At 50.3% G+C, this 20096-nt stretch overlaps 1 protein-coding gene across 2 annotated transcripts in view; it reads left to right on the forward strand.

Annotated features, from left to right (window-relative positions):
• Positions 1-6425, forward strand: part of USP7 (ubiquitin specific peptidase 7) — a 56477-nt gene extending 50052 nt beyond the window's left edge. For both annotated transcript variants that reach the window (XM_065893530.1, XM_065893531.1), the window contains exons 23-31: positions 383-450; positions 931-1039; positions 1134-1211; positions 1934-2034; positions 3041-3140; positions 4598-4717; positions 4871-4942; positions 5071-5161; positions 5476-6425. In XM_065893530.1, coding sequence (XP_065749602.1) covers positions 383-450; positions 931-1039; positions 1134-1211; positions 1934-2034; positions 3041-3140; positions 4598-4717; positions 4871-4942; positions 5071-5161; positions 5476-5582 — 846 coding nt within the window. In that variant the 3' untranslated portion in view covers positions 5583-6425. The remainder of the gene's footprint in view (positions 1-382; positions 451-930; positions 1040-1133; positions 1212-1933; positions 2035-3040; positions 3141-4597; positions 4718-4870; positions 4943-5070; positions 5162-5475) is intronic.
• Positions 6426-20096: the final 13671 nt, after the last annotated feature.

A 20096-nucleotide genomic window follows, 5' to 3' on the forward strand; every position in this document is an offset into this window, starting at 1 on the left:
TTCGAAATCCTCTTGACCCCTAGCATCAGTTGGTTTCAGAGATCATAGTTTTAACAGCAGCTTTGCTTCAGTTATAACATGCCAAGTGTGAACCATTAAAAAAAGCCTTCAGGAAATAAATCTACAGACAGACCTCCCCAATGAAAGTGAAAAACACTTTAAAAGGTTTTCTTCCTCAGATACGCTGTTCCTGTGGTGATGTACTAAGGAATATAGTTTATTCCTGTTAGATGGTAACTTTCCAGGCATTTAAATTCAGGCTGCTTATAACAGGTTTCTTTAAGAACACTCAGCAAATGATCAGTGATAAAGTGTATCAGCAAGTTGCAGTTTGTTCACCGGATGTGAACCTTGCTCCCTGACTCTGGCCCTCCCTCCCCAGGTGGCAAAGACAGTTGCTCAGAGGCTCAACACCGACCCGATGCTGCTCCAGTTCTTCAAGTCTCAAGGGTGAGCCACACTCACAGATGCCCAGTGTTTGGTCTTGACTGCATGTGCTCCATAGTTCATCCAGACATCTCTGAACTAATGTAATAAGTAGCCGGCCACCTCACCTGACATGCCATTTCTTGCTTAGTTTCAGATATAGAATTGTCACCACTCACATCTTGACCACGCTACTCCAAGATGTCAGAATAATTGGCAGCCTCATCTGAAGCCAGGCTTACTTTAGAGACCTCATCCACACACCTCCCTCCCATGTGTGTCTGGCTAGGCCTGGCCCGGCCCGGCTTCTGTGTGCCATGTCACCCTTGCAGAGAGTGTTCAGGTGTGACAGACGCAGGGACTTAGGACCTGGGGACAGGAGTAGTCAGAGTCCAAATTTCAAGTCCAGGTGTCAGGCCAGAGGTTTGCTTTTATGCTCACTCACGGATATTTGTTTTAGGCAAATAAACAAGTCTTTTATTTATATGCTGTTTTCTTGTGTAGTTATAGGGATGGCCCAGGTAATCCTCTTAGACATAATTATGAAGGTACTTTAAGAGATCTTCTACAGTTCTTCAAGCCTAGACAACCTAAGAAACTTTACTATCAGCAGGTATGAGTCCAAATTAATGTAACCGTGGGTAATAAGGAGAAGGCTCGGGTTTCTGTGGAAGAGAATCTAAAATGAGTCTCTCTTTTCTTAATAGCTTAAGATGAAAATCACGGACTTTGAGAACAGGCGAAGTTTTAAGTGTATATGGTTAAACAGCCAATTTAGGGAAGAGGTGAGTCTTTTCTATGGTATGAGTGTTTATTTTTATTGCATCTTGTGTATTGTATCTCTTCTCCAGACCCTGAAAACTAAAACCACCAAAGAAAGCTCCCTAAGCGGTAGCGTGTGTTAGCGGCTCGGCTCGAGAGTTTGAGAACCCCGGTGGGGGGAGGAGCTCTGTCCACCCAGCCCCTGCCGCCACCTCTGAGGCTTCAGGCAGAGTGACAGTGTCAGGGAGACCCTTTCCGACTGATTGGGACCTTGCTGCTTGGCCTCGGAGCCGGTGGCAGCTCCGCTGGGCCCTTTGCAGACGACACAGCCTCACATCAAGTGGTTCTTCTGGAAAAGTCTGTACCTACTCAGACACCCAAGTCGTTCACCTGTCTAGCTCTACCGGTATTGAGAGGAAATCTGGGACATGTGCCATCCATGTTGTCACCCGTGTGCAGCTGTCAGGCTGAAATGACACAGTCCACCCTGGTCCTTGTCCTCTGTCTCACCATGCTGAGAATTGGACAGCCTCTTAGTGACCTTTCGGGGGGGGAGAAATTCCTGAGAAGCTGTCCTGTGAATGGCGAGCTTTTTGCCTCAAAATGGCATTTCTTAGACTCCCTGCGGTGTGGGGCGGCTGCCAGCCTTGGACAGGTGGTCTGAGTGATGGTCGGCGGGGAGGGGCCCGAGCAGGCCCCGCGTGTGTCTTGTTTCCTGTATAGCCTTCATCTTGTCGTTTCTTAGGAAATAACACTATATCCAGACAAGCACGGGTGTGTCCGGGACCTGTTAGAGGAATGTAAAAAGGCTGTGGAACTCGGCGAGAAGGCATCAGGGAAACTTAGGCGAGTATTTCCCAAATCCTGAAGGTGGAGGCAGGGGCAGCCCTGGCCCAGCCCTGTACTTGCGCAGTGCCCCCCGCCCGCCCCCGCCCCCGCCCCCGCCCCCCCCCCCCCCCCGCAGTAGTTGCCATGCTCATCTTTCAGCCCATACTTTGCAACACTTTATATAAATACTTCACATTTAATCCTTTTCTTTTGCCCGTCTTCCCTCCCTGTGTCTCTGGATATTAATTAGCAGTAGTGCAAAAGGGAGATTCAGGTAGAAAATCCAAGCAGAGGAAGAGTGATTCAAGCAAACTGATCAGCTGAAGCTGGAAAACGTGGGCCTTGACTGTGTCTGAGAAATCTGGTCACTTCTCATCTGTTTTCGCCAGTGTTCAAGCTGCAGAAAGAAGCCCCAGATTTGATGTTCAGTTTTTATTTCAGAGTCAGGTGCTAGTCTTATCACCTTGTCTTACACTCAGCTCGTAGGATGGAACAGCCTTTGGGGCTACTTGGTTCCCGGAATGTTTTCTTTACAAAATTAATAAAAGAATGAGGCCTTCGTTATCTAAAGAGTGAGAAACATTTCACAAGCCCTGCCCAGTTTGGAACCATAGCAAGAAAGATTTACACATGCTCCGAGGGGGTCCCTGGCCAGTGTTCTGTATGCTCCCCAAGGATACCTGCTTTTGCATTTCAAATCTTCATAAGAAGACAAGCGAATCTTCATAGCTTTGTAATAAAATGACAGACGAATAGTTTTCTGGAAAGTTTTTTTATGGTACGTGAGCCTCTCACTGCCGTGGCCTCTCCCATTGCGGAGCACAGGCTCCGGACGCACAGGCTCAGTGGCCGTGGCTCACGGACCCAGCCACTCTGCAGCACGTGGGATATTCCCGGACCGGGGCACGAACCCGTGTCCCCTGCATCGGCAGGCGGACTCTCAACTACTGCACCACCAGGGAGGCCCTAGAAAGTTTTTTTTACATGAATGTATATAGTTCACACTCTTCCCTGTTTTGCACAGGCTGCTAGAAATCGTAAGCTACAAAATTATTGGTGTGCATCAAGAAGACGAACTCCTAGAATGTTTATCTCCTGCGACAAGTCGAACGTTTCGAATAGAGGTGAGCGTCCCTCTGGCTGCACCAGGGAGGAAGGGCTCCTGAGCCCCGGCAGGTGGGGCGGCAGCCCGCAGCTTATTCAGGCAGCACGGCGGCTCCTGGCGGTGGCTGTCGTTGTGTTTGTGTGCCGGTAGATGAAGTGACCCCTGAGGTTAATATAATTCTGCCAGATTTTGAAAAATTGAATGTTTTATTATGATAAAATAGACCTAACCTAAAATGTACTGTTCAGTAGTGTGAGCACATTCCTGTTGTTGAACATTCCTCACCGCCATCCATCTGCTCCGCTGAGACTCTCGCCCCAGCTTCCGGCAGCCACCCTTCTACTCTCTACTACTCCAGATATCTCACTTATTTGTCCTTAGAAATTAATTTTAAGTATGGATCATCAAGCACATCTAGTCAGAAACTGGGTCCCTGTTTATTTTAAAACTGCTGAGATTTCCACAGTAACTGGAACAACTCGTTATTTGGTCTCTTAAAGCCCAGAGTTTTGGGACTCCCCAGGTGGTCTGGTGGCTAAGGGTCCACCTTCCCAATGCAGGGGGCCCGGGTTCGATCCCTGGTCAAGAAACTAGATCCCACATGCCGCAACTAAGGATCCCACGTGACACAACAGAAACCTAATGTAGCCAAATAAATAAATAAATAGTTTTTTTTAAAAAAAAGTTTTCTTTTTTAAAATATTTATCTATTTATTTTTGGCCGCGTTGGGTCTTCGTTGTGGTGCGCGGGCTTCTCATCGCGGTGGCTTCTCTTGTTGTGGAGCACGGGCTCTAGGCGCGCAGGCTCAGTAGTTGTGGCTCATGGGCTCTAGGCACGCAGGCTCAGTAGTTGTGGCTCATGGGCTCTAGAGCGCAGGCTCAGTAGTTGCGGCTCACAGGCTTGGTTGCTCCACAGCATGTGGGATCTTCCTGGACCAGGGATAGAACCCATGTCCCCTGCATGGGCAGGCGGATTCTTTTTTTTTTAATATATAAATTTATTTTTATTTTTGGCTGTGTTGGGTCTTTGTTGCTGCGTGCGGGCTTTCTCTGGTTGCGAGTGGGGGCTACTCTTTGTTGCGGTGCGTGGGCTTCTCATTGCGGTGGCTTCTCTTGTTGCAGATCATGGGCTCTAGGCGCGCAGGCTTCAGTAGTTGTGGCACGTGGGCTTAGTTGCTCCGTGGCATGTGGGATCTTCCCGGGCCAGGGCTCTAACCGGTGTCCCCTGCATTGGCAGGTGGATTCTTAACCACTGTGCCACCAGGGAAGTCCCCAGAGTTTTCTTTAAAGCTTAGCTATTTCTCCTGGCTCTAAACTCTTAATTATTCTAACAAGCCCCAAACATGACATTTTGGCAAAAATCTGACCTAGCTTCCCTTGTTGGAGGAGTGAGTCAGAATTAAGAATTAAAATGTGACACTGTGTTTGCATTAACTGAATTTCTCAACCCCTTGTGTTAAAAATGTGTGTCCCCAGGAAATACCTTTGGACCAGGTAGACATAGATAAGGAAAATGAGATGCTGATCACAGTGGCACATTTCCACAAAGAGGTGTTTGGGACATTCGGGATCCCGTTCTTGCTGAGGATACACCAGGTGAGGCGTCCTTCTGCTAAGAGACGGAGTGTCTCGGGTCGGGACCTGGGCCCTCGCGCTCTGGGTTAGCGTTGCTCAGTGGGGCTCCTTCCCTGAGGCGGCGGCACAGGAGGGCATGAGCTTTGTGAGCACATGCGCCCTTTGTCGTCGCAGGGCGAGCATTTCAGAGAAGTGATGAAGCGGATTCAGAGTCTGCTAGACATCCAGGAAAAGGAGTTTGAAAAGGTACGCACTTCTTGGATACTTGCGAGTAATTTGTCGGGCGGGATGCTAAAGTCTTGACTTTTTTTTGCCAGACGTGTGAGTTTTGCTAGTATTTGGAATGAATGGCGTTTTCGATTTTTGTCTCTCAGTTTAAATTTGCCATTGTGATGATGGGCCGACACCAGTACATAAATGAAGATGAGTATGAAGTAAACTTGAAAGACTTTGAACCTCAGCCTGGTAAGAGCCCTCCCACAGGGAAGAAGCAAGTAGTAAGGGGCCGGGAGGCCGGCAGCCCTGGGTTCGAGTGGCGGCCCTCGTATTTCTCCAGCTGGGAGAGTCGGCCTTGTTTTCCTCATCTGTAGAACAGGGAGGAACGGCAGCCTGTGACCGATGAACTTGGCAGGCATCACACAATGGCCGAGAAAACTAAGGTCCTAGGGGAGACGGTGCTGCCCTTGGGAGCCCTGAGACCTCGGTTGGGGGTGGGGTGCACTCGCTCCAGGGGCCCAAGCCTGGGCTCTGTGGTCTCAGTTGCTTTCTCTCCCCGCCAGGTAACATGTCTCATCCTCGGCCTTGGCTAGGGCTCGACCACTTCAACAAAGCCCCAAAGAGGAGTCGCTACACATACCTGGAAAAGGCGATTAAAATCCATAACTGACTTCCTCCCCTGGCGGGTGGGCGAGGCGGACCGCGGTGGGTGTGCCCTTTAACAACAGCCAAGAACTCTGGTGTGCGAGCGCTGTCCCAAGTCTTCAGCAAGAGGATTTGCTGCTGGTGTTAATTTTATTTTGTTGAGGCTGTTCAGTGTGGCTTCTCTGTATCTATTGATGCCCTTTTTGAGCAAAATGAAGGTGTTTTTATAAAGCTTGGATGCCAGTGAGAGTTATTTTATGGTAACCACGATGCAAGGCGCTGTCAGCGTGTCGGGGGACGGCCGGTGGGTGCGGCGCGGCGCTGGACAGGCTCGGCTGTCCCCGCCCCGGGGCCCGGCCGCCAGCCCCACAGCTAGTAAGTCTTCTGTTTAGGCTCGTCTGACGTCTTTCCCTCAATTATACTTTTCAATGACTTTTTGTGCATCTGTAAAGGCGAAACAGAGAAACTCACAACCTAATAAATAGCGCTCTTTCCTTCACTCGTGTATTGTCGCCCCTTCCTCGGTCTCCCCAGCTGCCTGGGTCTTTTTAATAAACTCGTCTCCCTTCCGTCAGCCACCGCTGTCCTGCAGCCCGTTTGCAGAGTGGATGCACTGAATACAGGCCTGACAGACACTTCGGGGGTCTTTTTATTAAATTGAAAACGCTGTTCAATACAATTAAGGTGTACTATGCTGCCTCTCGGCAAACCTAATGATCTCAAGAGTTCGTTCGAGCAGGTGAAAAAATTATAAACAGACTTGTCTCCTTAAAACGGAACAGGCGGAACCAAGAAAGGAGGGCCTTTTAGCAAAGAGGGCATGCCCACTGGTGTTAGCAAGCTGTTGACTTTGTATAAAAAAGCTAAAGAAAAAAGAAAAAAAAAGGAAAATTGAAATTGTATATTTAATGAATGAACATGTACAATTTACCACTGGGAGGAGGTGGCATTTTGTCGGGTGAATCTAAGTGACTTTCACTGATGTTGATATTCATTGTGTGTAGTTTTCTTTCAGTCCGGCCTTTTCCTTTGGAGCTGACGCCAGCTGCGTGTCTAGTTTTGAGTGCAGTAAAATAGAATCAGCAGATGACACTTTTTTTCATCCTTTTCCAGTATTTTTCGTTTGTTTCTGTAGCAGCAGTGTACACCGACTCTTCCTGTATATTGCCTTTTTGCTGGAAAATGTTGTATGTTGAATAAAATTTTCTATAAAAATTATAACTCAGTGAGTGACGTGGAAGTTGAGGGAGATTTCTGCTCTCCCTGCAAATAGGCCTGGGGAACCTATTCGTTTATAATGAGGTTTTCTGGCGGGGGGGGGGGGTTGTTTTTGCCTCTGATTCATCCCATTTAAGCTTAAGAAAAAGTTTTTCCGGGCAGGAGCCAAGTACAATAAGATGACCGGAAATACTGAAATGGTGGAAGGCGTGGCCCAGGGGAGGTGGCCTTGCATCCCGCGCCTGGCGCACTGTGTCCCTGGGCTGCTCACCACCCGGCGGGTACTTCCTGCCCAGGTGCCCACAGTGACCATAGCGCCACCCGCCCCACCCTCCCGCGGAAAGTCATTCTCCGGTGCTCGACTTCAAACGTTAAAGTATTGATTTCTTTCAGGTTTTGGTTTTGGCTGAGGGTTGATTATAGTCTTAAGTCACGGAAACTTATTGTCGAGTTATTAAATGGCTTTTCCCAAAGGCCTTTGCATAACGTGGACGGTCAGCAGGTAGCGTGTGCGATTTACTCTTCCATTCCCTCCCACTTACGGCCTGGAGTCCGAGTTCATAAAGCTGATGGGGGTGGTGGGAGGGGTGCAACCTGAAGAGGACCGCCTTTCACACGGCTCGCTCTGGACCCTAAGACTGGTGCGTCTTCCCCTCAGGCCCCCAGAACCACAGGGTAACGTTGAAGGGGGGCTTGGGTTCGTCATGACTGTACCAGCAGCAGCAAGCTGGGAGAAAGGGTCTCATTTTAGAAAGTAAGAGCAAACTGCATTTGCAAACATACATTTCAAATGTCAAGACGGAACTGTAGATCCCCCGTTTGGGGGTGGGTGATGCTGTGGCATTTTTGCCACTCTCGGCCTTTTTGTTCTGACCGCTCACTGCCCGATAGAATGTCCGCCGTTGGGGTGGAGGGTCCTCCGTCGGCCCTGCCCAGTGAGGGAGCCGCGAGCCCCAGGTGTCCGCTGAGCACCTGAAACGTGGCTAAAGTAGCAGAGAGAGTGAGTTTTCACTGATTTAAATTGCCACATGTGGCTCAGGCGTTCCAACTACATTTCCCTCGCTTTGTGTGTCTTTGCAGTGATCAGCTCCCTCGAGCTGTCTAGTTAATATATGATAAAACGCTCATTCCGTGAGGCCTGGAACCTGGGCCTCCAGCAGCCTTGGAGGGGCGGGCTGAGCTGTTCAGACCCAGGGTCGCAGCTCATCGCAGCTCTAAGGGGCCACTGACCCACCCGAGGGGCAGGCACCGTTGTTGATGGATAGATCCAGGGATGGGTGTTCACGGCATGATCCTGCCCAGTATGATGGATGTTCTGAGTTCGTCATAAGACGTTGGGGGAGAGGACCCACACTCAGCCCCCCTGAAGCTGAATCCTGCCCCCTTCCCACTGGTACAGAGGAGGCGCCCTTGTCTGTTCAGACCCAGGGCCGCAGAGGGTCAGGGCTGCTGCTGGGGGGCTGGTTCATTTCACCCCTTCACAGGCGGGCAGGTGGTAGCGGGTGACAGTCCGGCCAGGCCCCTGTGTGCCCTCCCGGCCTTGTGACGCCTCCTCGCCTCTGGCCACCCTGCCCACCTTGCTCCAGGCTGGAAACAGCGGGAGGTGTCCCCAGCGCCCTGCCTGCAGCCGTGTCACACCCCCCCGTCCACTCCTGGAGGGGGCGCGGCGGAGCTGTTCTGTGTCTCAGGTCAGCCGGGCAGTGGTCCTGTAGTGGCTGTCACCGATGAGCACACCGCATGCGGCTGGCAGTGAGGCATCCGGACCACCCCGAGTGACCAGGACAGGGATTCTGAGTTAATCTGTCAGGCTGGGCTCTCAGGGCCTCTGCTGAGTGCAGAGCTGGCTTTGAGACCCACATTCACTGCTCCCTCTTTCCAGGTATTCGAGCCGGCCTCCCTGCTGGAAGAGGGGCCCCCCACTTTGAGATGAGAGCTGCGGGAGAGGGGGACAGGGTGGCCACCTCCCCCGGAGCCCTGGGCCCTCCTGGCCAGCCCCAGAGGTTGGTGCAGACAGAGCAGAAGCGTGGGGAAGCCTCAGAATGGGGCTGCGGTCCCACGCGCCCCAGCCTGAGTCTACAATGAGGTCTCGGGACCCAGAACCAAGGCCTCAGACGTCAAGGCTACGAAATGGGAATGGTGGTTTAGGTCAAGTTGTACAAAGCAATGAAGGAGGAGGCCCTGGGATGATGGAAACTGGACGGGCCGGGCCAAGGGGACAGCCCGACATCTGCCGAACCAGGGACCTGTGCAGCTGGACCGTCGCAGTTTTCAAGAGAAGCCAAAAATCGGGATTTTTTTTAAACGTTGGCAAGTGTCTCTCCTGATGCTGGGCAGTCTAAGTCAGAGTGGCCCGGGGTGGCTTTGTGGGCTCGCAGAGGGCTACCGGGGAGCTGGGCCGGACCTCGTGGACGGCGCATGGACCACGGTGAACAAAGACCGGTAGAGGAGGGCCCAGGACACCACCCACACAGCCAGCACTGCGTTTGCCATGCCACTGAATATTCCTGCCTGTGGACCTCTCTGGGAATCCAGGTCAAACCCGGCAAGTAGCCTGGCAGGCGCAGAATCAGACTCCGGACTGGAGCTCTGCAGGCGTGTCCGGGTCCTGTTCCGGTTCTGGCAGGGCCATCCAGGCCCCGTGACCGTCGCCCGCCTGGCCTGGGTGCCTCTGCAGGGCTGTGGTCCTCCAAACTGCAGGTTGGCCAAGTCCCAGGTCAAGACCTCGTCCTCTGGGGAGTGGTGGCCAGTGGGCCCACCTGACCTCCCTTTCCATCAGTACACTTGGGACCTAGAGGGGTGGCCACCTGCCTTGTCGACACGGGTCCACTTGGAGCCCCATTCTGATTTATTACAAATGAGAAGTTGGTTCCCAGGATGCCTAGTTTATGTCAGACGCTTCATCTTCTAACCCTAAAAATCTTAAGGTGGGTCCCTGTTTGGATGTGGAAACCAAGGCTTCCCGTCCTGCAGCTAGTGCCACCCCTCGGGAGTCAGTGCCCCACTCGGTTCTCTGGGGCATCTCTGGGGATGGGGGCAGGGTGGAGGGGCAGCTGCTGGCATCTTCTGGGGGCTGACATTCAGATCTGGAGAAATCTGTCCCCGGACTGGTCCTTTCCCCCGGCTGGTGGGACACACCCTGCCAGCGCCGTCGCAGCAGCAGGTCTGACCACCTGAAGGCTGCCGGGCAGGCCGACCCTAGTTTCCGGCTGCCCATCCAGTTACTGGACGCAGACCAGCCATCTCTCAGGCCTCGGCTTCCGTACTGCCCTTCCGGGTGGCGCTAAACAAAACAGAGAAGCAGCTGCCACGGTTTAGTGAATAAAATGTAGGTCAGTGCCATACTCTTTCTTCTCTGCCTCTTAATTCTCCCACTTCTCTGCCCCTTCTCTAGGAAATTCCTTTTCATTGAAAAGATGAGGGAATAATATTTGTTATATTTTGCAAAGTAAAAAAAATCCCTTTGGGGAATTCCTTGGCGGTCCAGTGGTTAGGACTCCAGGCTCTGACTGCTGAGGGCCCAGGTTCAATCCCTGGTCGGGGAAGTAAAATCCCATAAGCTGCGGCACGGCCAAAGGAAAAAAAAAATTTTTTTTAAGATAAAGACAGCAAGGGGAAATGCCCCATGATAAAAATTATTAAAAAAAAAAAAAAATCCCTTCGTGTGCCCTTTAGCCCATCCTGTGCCCAGCCTCACCCCCAGGCAGACCACATGGTACCCAGGAGGGATCCTGCTCAGAAGCCAACTTGGGGCCTTTTTTTTTTTAACATCTTTATTGGAGTGTAATTGCTTTACAATGTTGTGTTAGTTTCTGCTGTATAACAAAGTGAATCAGCTGTACATATACATATATCCCCATACCTCCTCCCTCTTGCATCTCCCTCCCACCCTCCCTATCCCACCCCTCTAGGTGGTCACAAAGCACGGAGCTGATGTCCTTGTGCTATGCGCGGCTGCTACCTACTAGCTAGCTATTTTACGTTTGGTAGTGTATATATGTCAGTACCACTCTCTCACTTTGTCACAGCTTACCCTTCCCCCTCCCCATATCCTCAAGTCCATTCTCTACGTCTGCGTCTCTATTCCTGTCCTGCAACTTGGGGCCTTTTAAATCCTAAAAATCCTTTTAAGTCCTAAAAATCTTGTTAAGATGGGTCCCTGTTTGGATGTGGAAACCGAGGCTTCCTGTCCTGCAGCTAGTGCCAAAATTCCTGCATTAGCCAAATTCCTGCACAGCGGCCTTTGCAGTACAGAAAAGCTACTGTGCTGTAGCCATGAAGGAATTCTAAGGATTAAACCTCTTGTTGGGAATTGGGCACAGAGATTTGAGATTTGCTCCCCCATCCCAGCTCCCATAAACTCACCTGTCCCCGCCAGGCCCTGGGGGCACCAGGGCCTGGGGAAAGTGACAGAGACCCAGGAGTGAGCGATGGGGCTGGAAGGAATAGGTGGAGAGAGAAGGGGGCAGGCAGGGCCTTCCAGAGGCCAGGGGAAGAGTCTGGACACATGGGTGAAGGGGTGAACGGGCCACTCTTGGCTGTGGGTGACTGGAACGCAGAACAGGGGAGGGAAGCAGGAGCCACAAATGGCCTCAAAGGGACCCTATGTTAAAAGTCTGGTCCCGGGCTTCCCTGGTGGTGCAGTGGTTGAGAGTCCGCCTGCCGATGCAGGGGACGCGTGGTCGTGCCCCGGTCCGGGAAGATCCCACATGCCACGGAGCGGCTGGGCCCGTGAGCCATGGCCGCTGAGCCTGTGCATCCGGAGCCTGTGCTCCGCAACGGGAGAGGCCACAGCAGTGAGAGGCCCGCGTACCGCAAAAAAAAAAAAAAAATGTATTATAAACCTATTACAGTACAGTACTATATAGCCGATTGTGTTAGTTAGGTATCTAGGCTAGCTTCATTGGACTTACGAACAAACTGGACTTACAAACATGCTCTCGCAACGGAACTCGTTCGTATGTAGGGACTTAACTGTATATGTATACACGCGTATATACACAGAGATACAGGTACATACATACACATGTATATGAGTACATGCACACAGGTGTGTGGATAAACACACAGGCGTGTATGCACACATGGACATGCAGGTACATGCATGTACACACATGTGCGAGTTTATGTGTTGCCTCACAAGTCCAGCTGCCTCTCCTGCTTGTTTAGCTGTGAGTTTGGGCAAAGCCCTAACTCTTTCTAACCCTCCATCCCCTGGTTTCCCTACCTGCAACATGGGGATACGATAGCTGCCTTATAGGGCTGTTATGGGATCAAATGCCATAACCCAGGTAATCGCTTCGGGCCAGGGAGTAAAGCCAGCATTTTTATTGTGAAATGATCGGTGGCCTGAAACAGCCAGAAGAGATGATCCCGACTGTAGAGGGCAGCCTCCGCGCTGGCTCCGTGCTACACCTGGGGTCACAGCCAGGAAGGGCAAAGCCAGGGTTTGTGCGAACAAAGGCACGAAGTGGGGTCTGTGCGCTTAACCTGTATACTTCATGGCTTCTCATTACGCCTGCAGACACTGGGGAACATCCAAGATAGTCCAAGATAGCCCTGCTCCTATCAGATTGGCAGAAACCAAAAGTTATGGCAAGTCTGGGCGGGAACAGGCTTTCCTATACAAGCACTAGAAGGGGGATTTGGTGATACCTAGCAGAGTTACAGATGGGGGACCCTTTGACCCTGCCATACTATTTCTAGAAATCCATCCTAAAGGTAGACTAGCAAAAATATCAGGTGAGGTAGGCACAAGGCAGCAACAAAAAACTAGAAATAACCCAAATGTCCATCCATATAGTGACTCTGCAGCTACCAAAAGTAAAGGGAGGAAAGAAGGGGAAAAAGGGAAAAAAGAGGAAAATCTCCATATATTACTATGGAACAGTCTCTTTTTGGATATACTGTCCAATAACAAGAAGATATGTGTGTATATGTATATATAGTACTACTTTTTTTTTTTTTTTTTTTTGGCCTTGCCGTGTGGCTTGTAAGATCCCTGACCAGGGATCGAACCCGGGTCCCTGCAGTGGGCGTGAGGAGTCCTAACCACTGGACCACCAGGGAAGTCCTATATAGCCCTACTTTTAATGTCAGGAAACGGGGAGGGAGATAAATAATTTCCAAGAAGAAATAAAAGAAGGATTATTTAGGAACTAAAACGGTTAATGTTGAGAGTGGAAGCAGGTCCTCTCTAAATATACCTTGTTTATAGGTTTGACTTTGGAACCATATCATTATTTTTACTAACTAAAAAGGAAGTACATCAAAAAGAAAAAAGCAACACCAAAAAACGGAAAGCAACGGAAAACTAACAAATGTGATCATGTGTCAAGATTTCTTACCTGACACAAGGCACAAACCATAAGCTATAAAAGAAAAACTTGAAAGACTACTTCATCAAAGCACCTGCTTCTTAACAGATACCATCTATAGATACAATAAAAAGGCAAGCTACAGAGTGGAAGAAAATATTTAAAGTCCAAAGGACAGGTATACAGAATATAAAAGAACTCCTTCAATTGAATAATTTTTTTTTTCAATTGAATAATTTTTTTTAAAAAACCTCACAATCTTAAAAGTGGGCAAAAGACCTGAACAGACACTTCACAAAAGAAAATATAGAAATGGCCAACATGCATATGAAAAGATGCTCAGCATCCCTATTCATCTAGGAAACACAAATTAAAAATCATAGTTACCGTTGGTTAAATGTTATTTTTTATTTTTATTATTTTTCTTCCCGAAACATAATTTTATTTAATTGAAAAAATATCAGTGTGCAAATTGGACATTTTGGGTACATACAGAAACTTGGACATAGGACGAAGAACTTTTTTTTTTTTTTTTTTTTTTTTTTTGCAGTACGCGGGCCTCTCACTGTTGTGACCTCTCCCGTTGCGGAGCACAGGCTCCGGACGCGCAGGCCCAGTGGCCATGGCTCACGGGCCTAGCCGCTCCGCGGCAATGTGGGATCTTCCCGGACCGGGGCACGAACCCGTGTACCCCGCATCGGCAGGCAGACTCCCAACCACTGCGCCACCAGGGAAGTCCTCTCTCTCTCTTTTTGCTAAACAATTTAAAAGTCATATACATTATGATATTTTATTCTTTATTTCTGTATGCATCACCTAAATGGACATTTTACTATATAACCACAATACTGTTATCACACCTAAGAAATCTGACAATAATTCCATAGTGCCATCTAATATATGAAGTCAAGTTCCCCCATTTTTTACAAAAATGTCTCATATGATTTTCCTCCAATTTAAAATTCAACCAAGGTTCATGCATTGCATTTGGTTATATCTCTTTAGATTTTTTTTTTTAATTTTTATTGGAGTATGGTTGCTCTACAATGTTGTGTTAGCCTCCACTGCACAACAAAATGGATCAGCCATACACATACAGGTATCCCCTTCCTTTTGGACTTCCCTCCCATATAGGTTACCACAGTGCATTACGTAGAGTTCCCTGAGCTATACGGTATATTCCCATCAGTTGTCTATTTTATACATAGTATCAATAATGTATATGTGTCAATACCAGTCTCCCAATTCCTCCCACCCCACCCTTTTCCCCCTTGGTATCCATACATTTGTTCTCTACGTCTGTGTCTCTATTTCCGCTTTTCATATAAGATCATCTATACCATTTTTCTAGATTCCACTTATATGCTTTATTATACAATATTTGTTTTTCTCTTTCTGACTTACTTCACTCTGTATGACACTCTCTAGGTCCATTCACATCTCTACAAATGACCCAATTTCATTCCTTTTTATGGCTGAGTAATATTCCATTGTATGTATGTACACATCTTCTTTATCCATTCCTCTGCTAATGAACGTTTAGGTTGCTTCCCTGTCCTGGGTATTGTAAACAGTGCTGCTATGAACACTGGGGTGCATGTGTTTTTTTAAATTATGGTTTTCTCTGTTCTATTTTTATTTATAAATATGTTGGTGGGAAGTGGAGTCTCTATTTATTTATTTATTTATTTATTTATTTATTTATTTATGGCCACGTGGCATGCAGAATCTTAGTTCCCCAACCAGGGATCAAACCTGTGCCCCCTTCAGTGGAAGCATGGAGTCTTAACCACTGAATCACCAGGGAAGTCCCTCCACTGGTTAAATTTTAAAAAACAGACAACCCCAAGTGTTGACAAGCATACAGAACAACTAGAACCTCCTACATTGCTGGTGTGAGTGTAAAATTGTTCATCATTTATGAAGACTGACAGTTTCTCCTACAGGCAAACATCCACCCACCTGGGACCAGCAACTCCACTCCCAGGCTTTTACCCAGGAGAAATAAAAACATATGTTCAGAAAAAGACCTGTATGAGAAAATTCATAGTAGCTTGAGTCATAATAGCCAAAATCTAGAAACAACCCAAATATTTGTCAGCAGGTGGGTGGATCATCATATCGTGTACATTATTTGTACCAAGGAATTCTGCACAGCGATGAAAAGAATGAACTATTGGTGTACTCAGCCAGATGAACACGTCTCAAAAAATGATTCTGAGCCAAAGAAGCCTGACTGTACCTCTCCTATGAGCCTAGTTATTTGAAGTTCTGAAACAGGTCAAGCTGTGAGATGTGGTAAAAGTAGAGGTGACACCTGCAAAGGCAGAGAATCTGGGCATGAAGGCAGGTGTGCATGGCATCCAAGGGCCACTTACATCAGAGATGTGTTAGATTTGTGAATTGTTGCAACCGTTTTTCAGCTGATGGAAAAGAAGCATATTGAGGAAGGCCTTTCCTGATTCCCACAGAGATCTTGTCTTCCTGGAAAGAAAAGATGCCTCTTCTGTGGTCAGGGCCTCGCTCCAGCACCACCTCCCCTTTCACGGACCCTCTGACCTCCTGTCGCTGCAGCTCTTTTACCAATTCCAAGGCATCTACACCTGAGAGTCTTGAAACAGCCAGCTTGGCGTTCCTGCTAGTCCTTTTTGCCTCCGCATGATGACGTGTCGCCTCACCCCCTCTTCTCACTCTGTCCCCTGCGCCCCGTCTCCTTTGGACAGTGTCTACATCCCTATGTGCATTGCTGTCTGAGGTTTGATGCCTGCTTCCTGTCCTGCTGCGTCCCCCAGCCCGCTATGGAGGAGGTGCTCCACTAATATAGATTGACTGCGTGAATGAATGAATGAATGAATGAATGAGCTGCGTGATTCACCCATCACAGCCCACCCCATTTGGCTTAAAATCCTCCCGATTTCACACCCCAGGACTAGGGGGCTTTGTATAGACTTGAGGTTATACATCTTGGGATAAGGTTGGTGACTGCCTCGTTCTCCGGGGATTTTTGAGGACGTTGGTCCCCTTAACGCAGTGTTTGGACCCCGGCTGGCGCATCTGAACTGGGACACTCTGAGGGAGAATGAGGGAGGGAGATGGGCGATGCTCGCAGGCTCCGACCATCCCGGCCATCGCCACCAGGGGGCAGCACCAGGCTGCGCGAGTCCGTCTCACTTCCTCCCTCCAGGCTCTGCTGGACGGACAGGTCCTCATCTAGCGCAGTGGGGACCGGGGAGCAGGGCCGCCCCTGCCATAGTCCCTTTAGGGCTGGCCTGGTGCCTTCACACCGCCCTGGGGCTGAGGACTCCTGTCCCACCTTGTCCTCCTCAGGCCAGGCCGCAAGGAGTGAGGAGGCCCGAGAGAGGGCTTGAGGCCAGCCCAAGGGCACGCCTCCCGGTTAGACCCCAGTCCCTCCGCACCCAGATGCGGGACCCCATGGGAGAGCCATCAGGCCTAGCTGGGCTCCTCCTGGGCCTCTTCCATGAGGATCAGTTCTCTGCGAGGCTCAGGGCTCCTGGAGGACTGCTTTGTTGTTGTTATTTGTTTGGTTTTTTTGTTTTTATTTTTGGCTGTGTTGGGTCTTCATTTCTGTGTGAGGGCTTCCTCTAGCTGCGGCAAGCGCGGGCCACTCTTCATCGCGGTGCGCGGGCCTCTCACTATCGCGGTCTCTCTTGTTGCGGAGCACAGGCTCCAGACGCGCAGGCTCAGTAATTGTGGCTCACGGGCCCAGTTGCTCCGTGGCATATGGGATCTTCCCAGACCAGGGCTCGAACCTGTGTCCCCTGCATTGGCAGGCAGATTCCCAACCACTGCGCCACCAGGGAAGCCCTATTTGTTTGTTTTAAACCTTTGCATCCCCTAAATAAGGCCTGGCATGGAAGAGGAAGAAGGTGGTTAAAGCATGGGCTCTGTCACTCCCAGCCGTGTGACGCTGGGCCTCAGTTTCCTCCTCTGTAAAATGGGTATAACAACAACAATAACAATGATAATAATAATAATAAAACTTCCTGCTAAGAGTGTTAGGAAAATTCAAGAAGACAGTTTTACTTGCTGGCTGATCCTCCACACATGCCTACTTTCTGTTCCTTCCATCCTGCCCCCCCTCCCACCACCCACCTCCGGCCTTGCAGCTCCTGCCACCTGGAGGGCTCTTTCCTGAGATATCCCATGTCTCATCGTCAAACTCAGCTCATATGCTACTTCCTCATGGAGGGCTGCCATGGACCCCCCGGGCGAGAGGAACCAGCCACCCTCTACCAGGTCACCTGGTTCATTGTTATTTATTTATTTATTATTTTTTGGTGCGGCATGCAGGATCTTAATTCCTTGACCAGGGATCGAACCCGTGTCCCCTGCACTGGGAGCGCGGAGTCTTAACCACTGGACCGCCAATTTTGCCAGCACTTACCTCTGCCTGGAATTGTCCGGTTCCTGTTTAGTTTACTTGATCAGTGTCTGTTGTCCCTAAAACTTCAGCTCTGTGAGGGCGGGAACCTCACTGATTTTGTTCACAGCTGTCTCCCCAGTACCCAGCACAGTGCCCGGGACATAGTAGACACTCAATAAAGATTTGTTGTATGAATGATGAATGAAAGAAATCGTGTGAAGCACATAGAAAGCTTGCAATTAGGGACTTCGCTGGTGGCGCAGTGGTTAAGAATCCACCTGCCAATGTAGGGGACATGGGTTCAAGCCCTGGTCCGGGAAGATCCCACATGGCACGGAGCAACTAAGCCTCTGCGCCACAACTACTGAGCCTGTGCTCTAGAGCTCGTGAGCCACAACTACTGAAGCCCGTGCGCCTACAGCCCACACTCCGCAGCAAGAGAAGCCACCGCAATGAGAAGCCCGTGCACTGCAACGAAGAGTAGCCCCCGCTCGCCGCAACTAGAGAAAGCCTATGCAGCGACAAAGATGCAACACAGTCAAAAATAAATAAATAATAAATAAATTTATGTTTTAAAAAAGAAAGCTTGCAATCAATAATGACCCTAATGAATTAAATTAGCAGAGTCCCCAAAAGCCAAGGCCGGGGGGCAGGCCATCCTGGGAATGGAGTGAGCCTGGAGTTCTGGCAGCTGGGAGTCCTGGAGGACCCTGGTCCTCTCCTGCTAGTGACCCTGAGCTCCTCGCTCACCCTCTCTGGGCTCTGCAATAAGGAGGACTCCGCAGCCAGGGCTGCTCAAGGAAAAAAGGAGATGGGACTTTTTTTTTCCCTTCCTGCTCATCCTGTTCCCAGAAGGGCCCAGCTCCTGCAGGGAAGCGGGGAGATAAGGAGGAAGGAATCTGGAGGAAGGAGTGGTAACTGTAATTATTATGAAAGAGATGGGGAGGGGGGCTGGGTTGCCAAGGGGCTGGGGAGGGGCAGCTGGAGAAGCTCTCCAGCCTGGGGAGGGGCTGTGCTTTCCCCGAGCCCTCCCTTCCCTCTCCTCCTGCCCATCAGAGGGGTCCCACCTGCTCTACTGGCAAAGGGATCCCTGAGCCCTGGGCAGGACCTGCTGGGTCATACTGGGACGTCCCCTAACCTCTCTGGGCTGCATTTCCAGCTCTGCTAACCAGTCATCTGTCTGCTTTCTCTTCCTCCCAGCTTGTGGTGAGCTGGGGGCAGGAGGTGTGGGTGGTGAATGGGCTGCTTGCTGTAGGTGCCCCCTTCCCAAGCCCCATCGCTTATTGGGAGGGGGGAATTCTTGTCCCCTGGGCACCATCGGAGGCTCTCTCTGTGAAGAGTGGGCATCCCAGATGGGGATGACTTCTTCCCTGATGGGTGCCTTCCATCCCCTGCCCTAAGAACTCTGTGAGTGAACTCTGAGGCCTGCCTGGAGGAGGAGGCAGGGGGACTGTTTCTAGACTGAGAAAGCTCTGGGGTCTAGAGTTTGGGGGAGAATCCCAGGGAGCTGTACAGTGGGATAGTGTGGTTATGCATGTTTCCATCTGCATGTGTTTGCATGGGGGGCGGATATTGGTGTTGTGTGTGGTATGTGTCTTGTCTGCTCGTGTATGTGTGTGTGTGTGTGTGTCTGTGTGTGTGTCCATAGATATCTCATCTCATTTACATGGGGTGTTTGCAGTGCAGGTTTGTATGTGGAGGTGTGAGTGTGTGTGCTCACAGGTCTCCATGCACCTCAGTGGGCTCTGTGTCTGTGTCCTTTTGGGAGGGGTGGTCTGTGTTCGGGGTGAGCTCACACAGCTGGCTCCTGGGCCCTTTTCCCTCCTTCAGTCAGCAGGCTCAGCCGGCCCCCTTAGCCCCCTTGGACCTCACCCTGAGTGGGTTCCAGCCTCAGAGCTACCCGGAGGGGGTCAGCCCAGGAGGAGCAGAGCAGAGGGCAAGCTCCCACCTCTACTGGCCTCCCACCCGGCTTGGGGTGGACTTTCCAGCTCCCTCTCAACTGTAGGCTCTTCTGGTGCCATTTTACAGAAGGGAAAACTGAGTCACTCGCCAGTCCCCTCATCCGTGGCCGACCTTGCTACCCTCCATGACATTGCCTCTGCCCTGGTCCTTCAACATGTATTTACTGAGCACCTACCATGTGTCAGGCATACAAAACCAAGCAAGACAACGTGCCTGCCCTGGCGAGCCAATGTGTTAGTGGGGGAAACAGACACCAAAAACATTCACAGGGGAGAAGGGTGAAATGGTAACCATGGGCGATGGGACAGACTGAAGGAGGGCACGGCACGCACTTAGTTCAGGGTGGGTGGAAGGTCCCCTCATTTGAGCAACGACCAGAAAGAGGCGGCCTGGGAAGATACAGGGGAAGAGAGTGGCCCCAGATCCAGTCATTGGCAGAGTGAAGTTCGCCCGCCATTTGGCCCCGCAGCCTGCACTCCTAGCTCAGCACAGCTGGATGGGGCCATTCACCCTGTTCACCGAAATATCCCAAAGATGTAAAGTGGCTTCTCAAAACGATGAAAGAATTAGAAGGAAAGAGGAAATGCCACAGAATATTTATCTAACCTTAGCAGCGGGCGGAAAACCCCAGAAGCAGTGTAGGAAAGGATAGCCGGATTTG

The sequence above is a fragment of the Phocoena phocoena genome, chromosome 15 (assembly GCF_963924675.1).
Source record: "Phocoena phocoena chromosome 15, mPhoPho1.1, whole genome shotgun sequence".
NCBI lineage: Eukaryota > Metazoa > Chordata > Mammalia > Artiodactyla > Phocoenidae > Phocoena > Phocoena phocoena.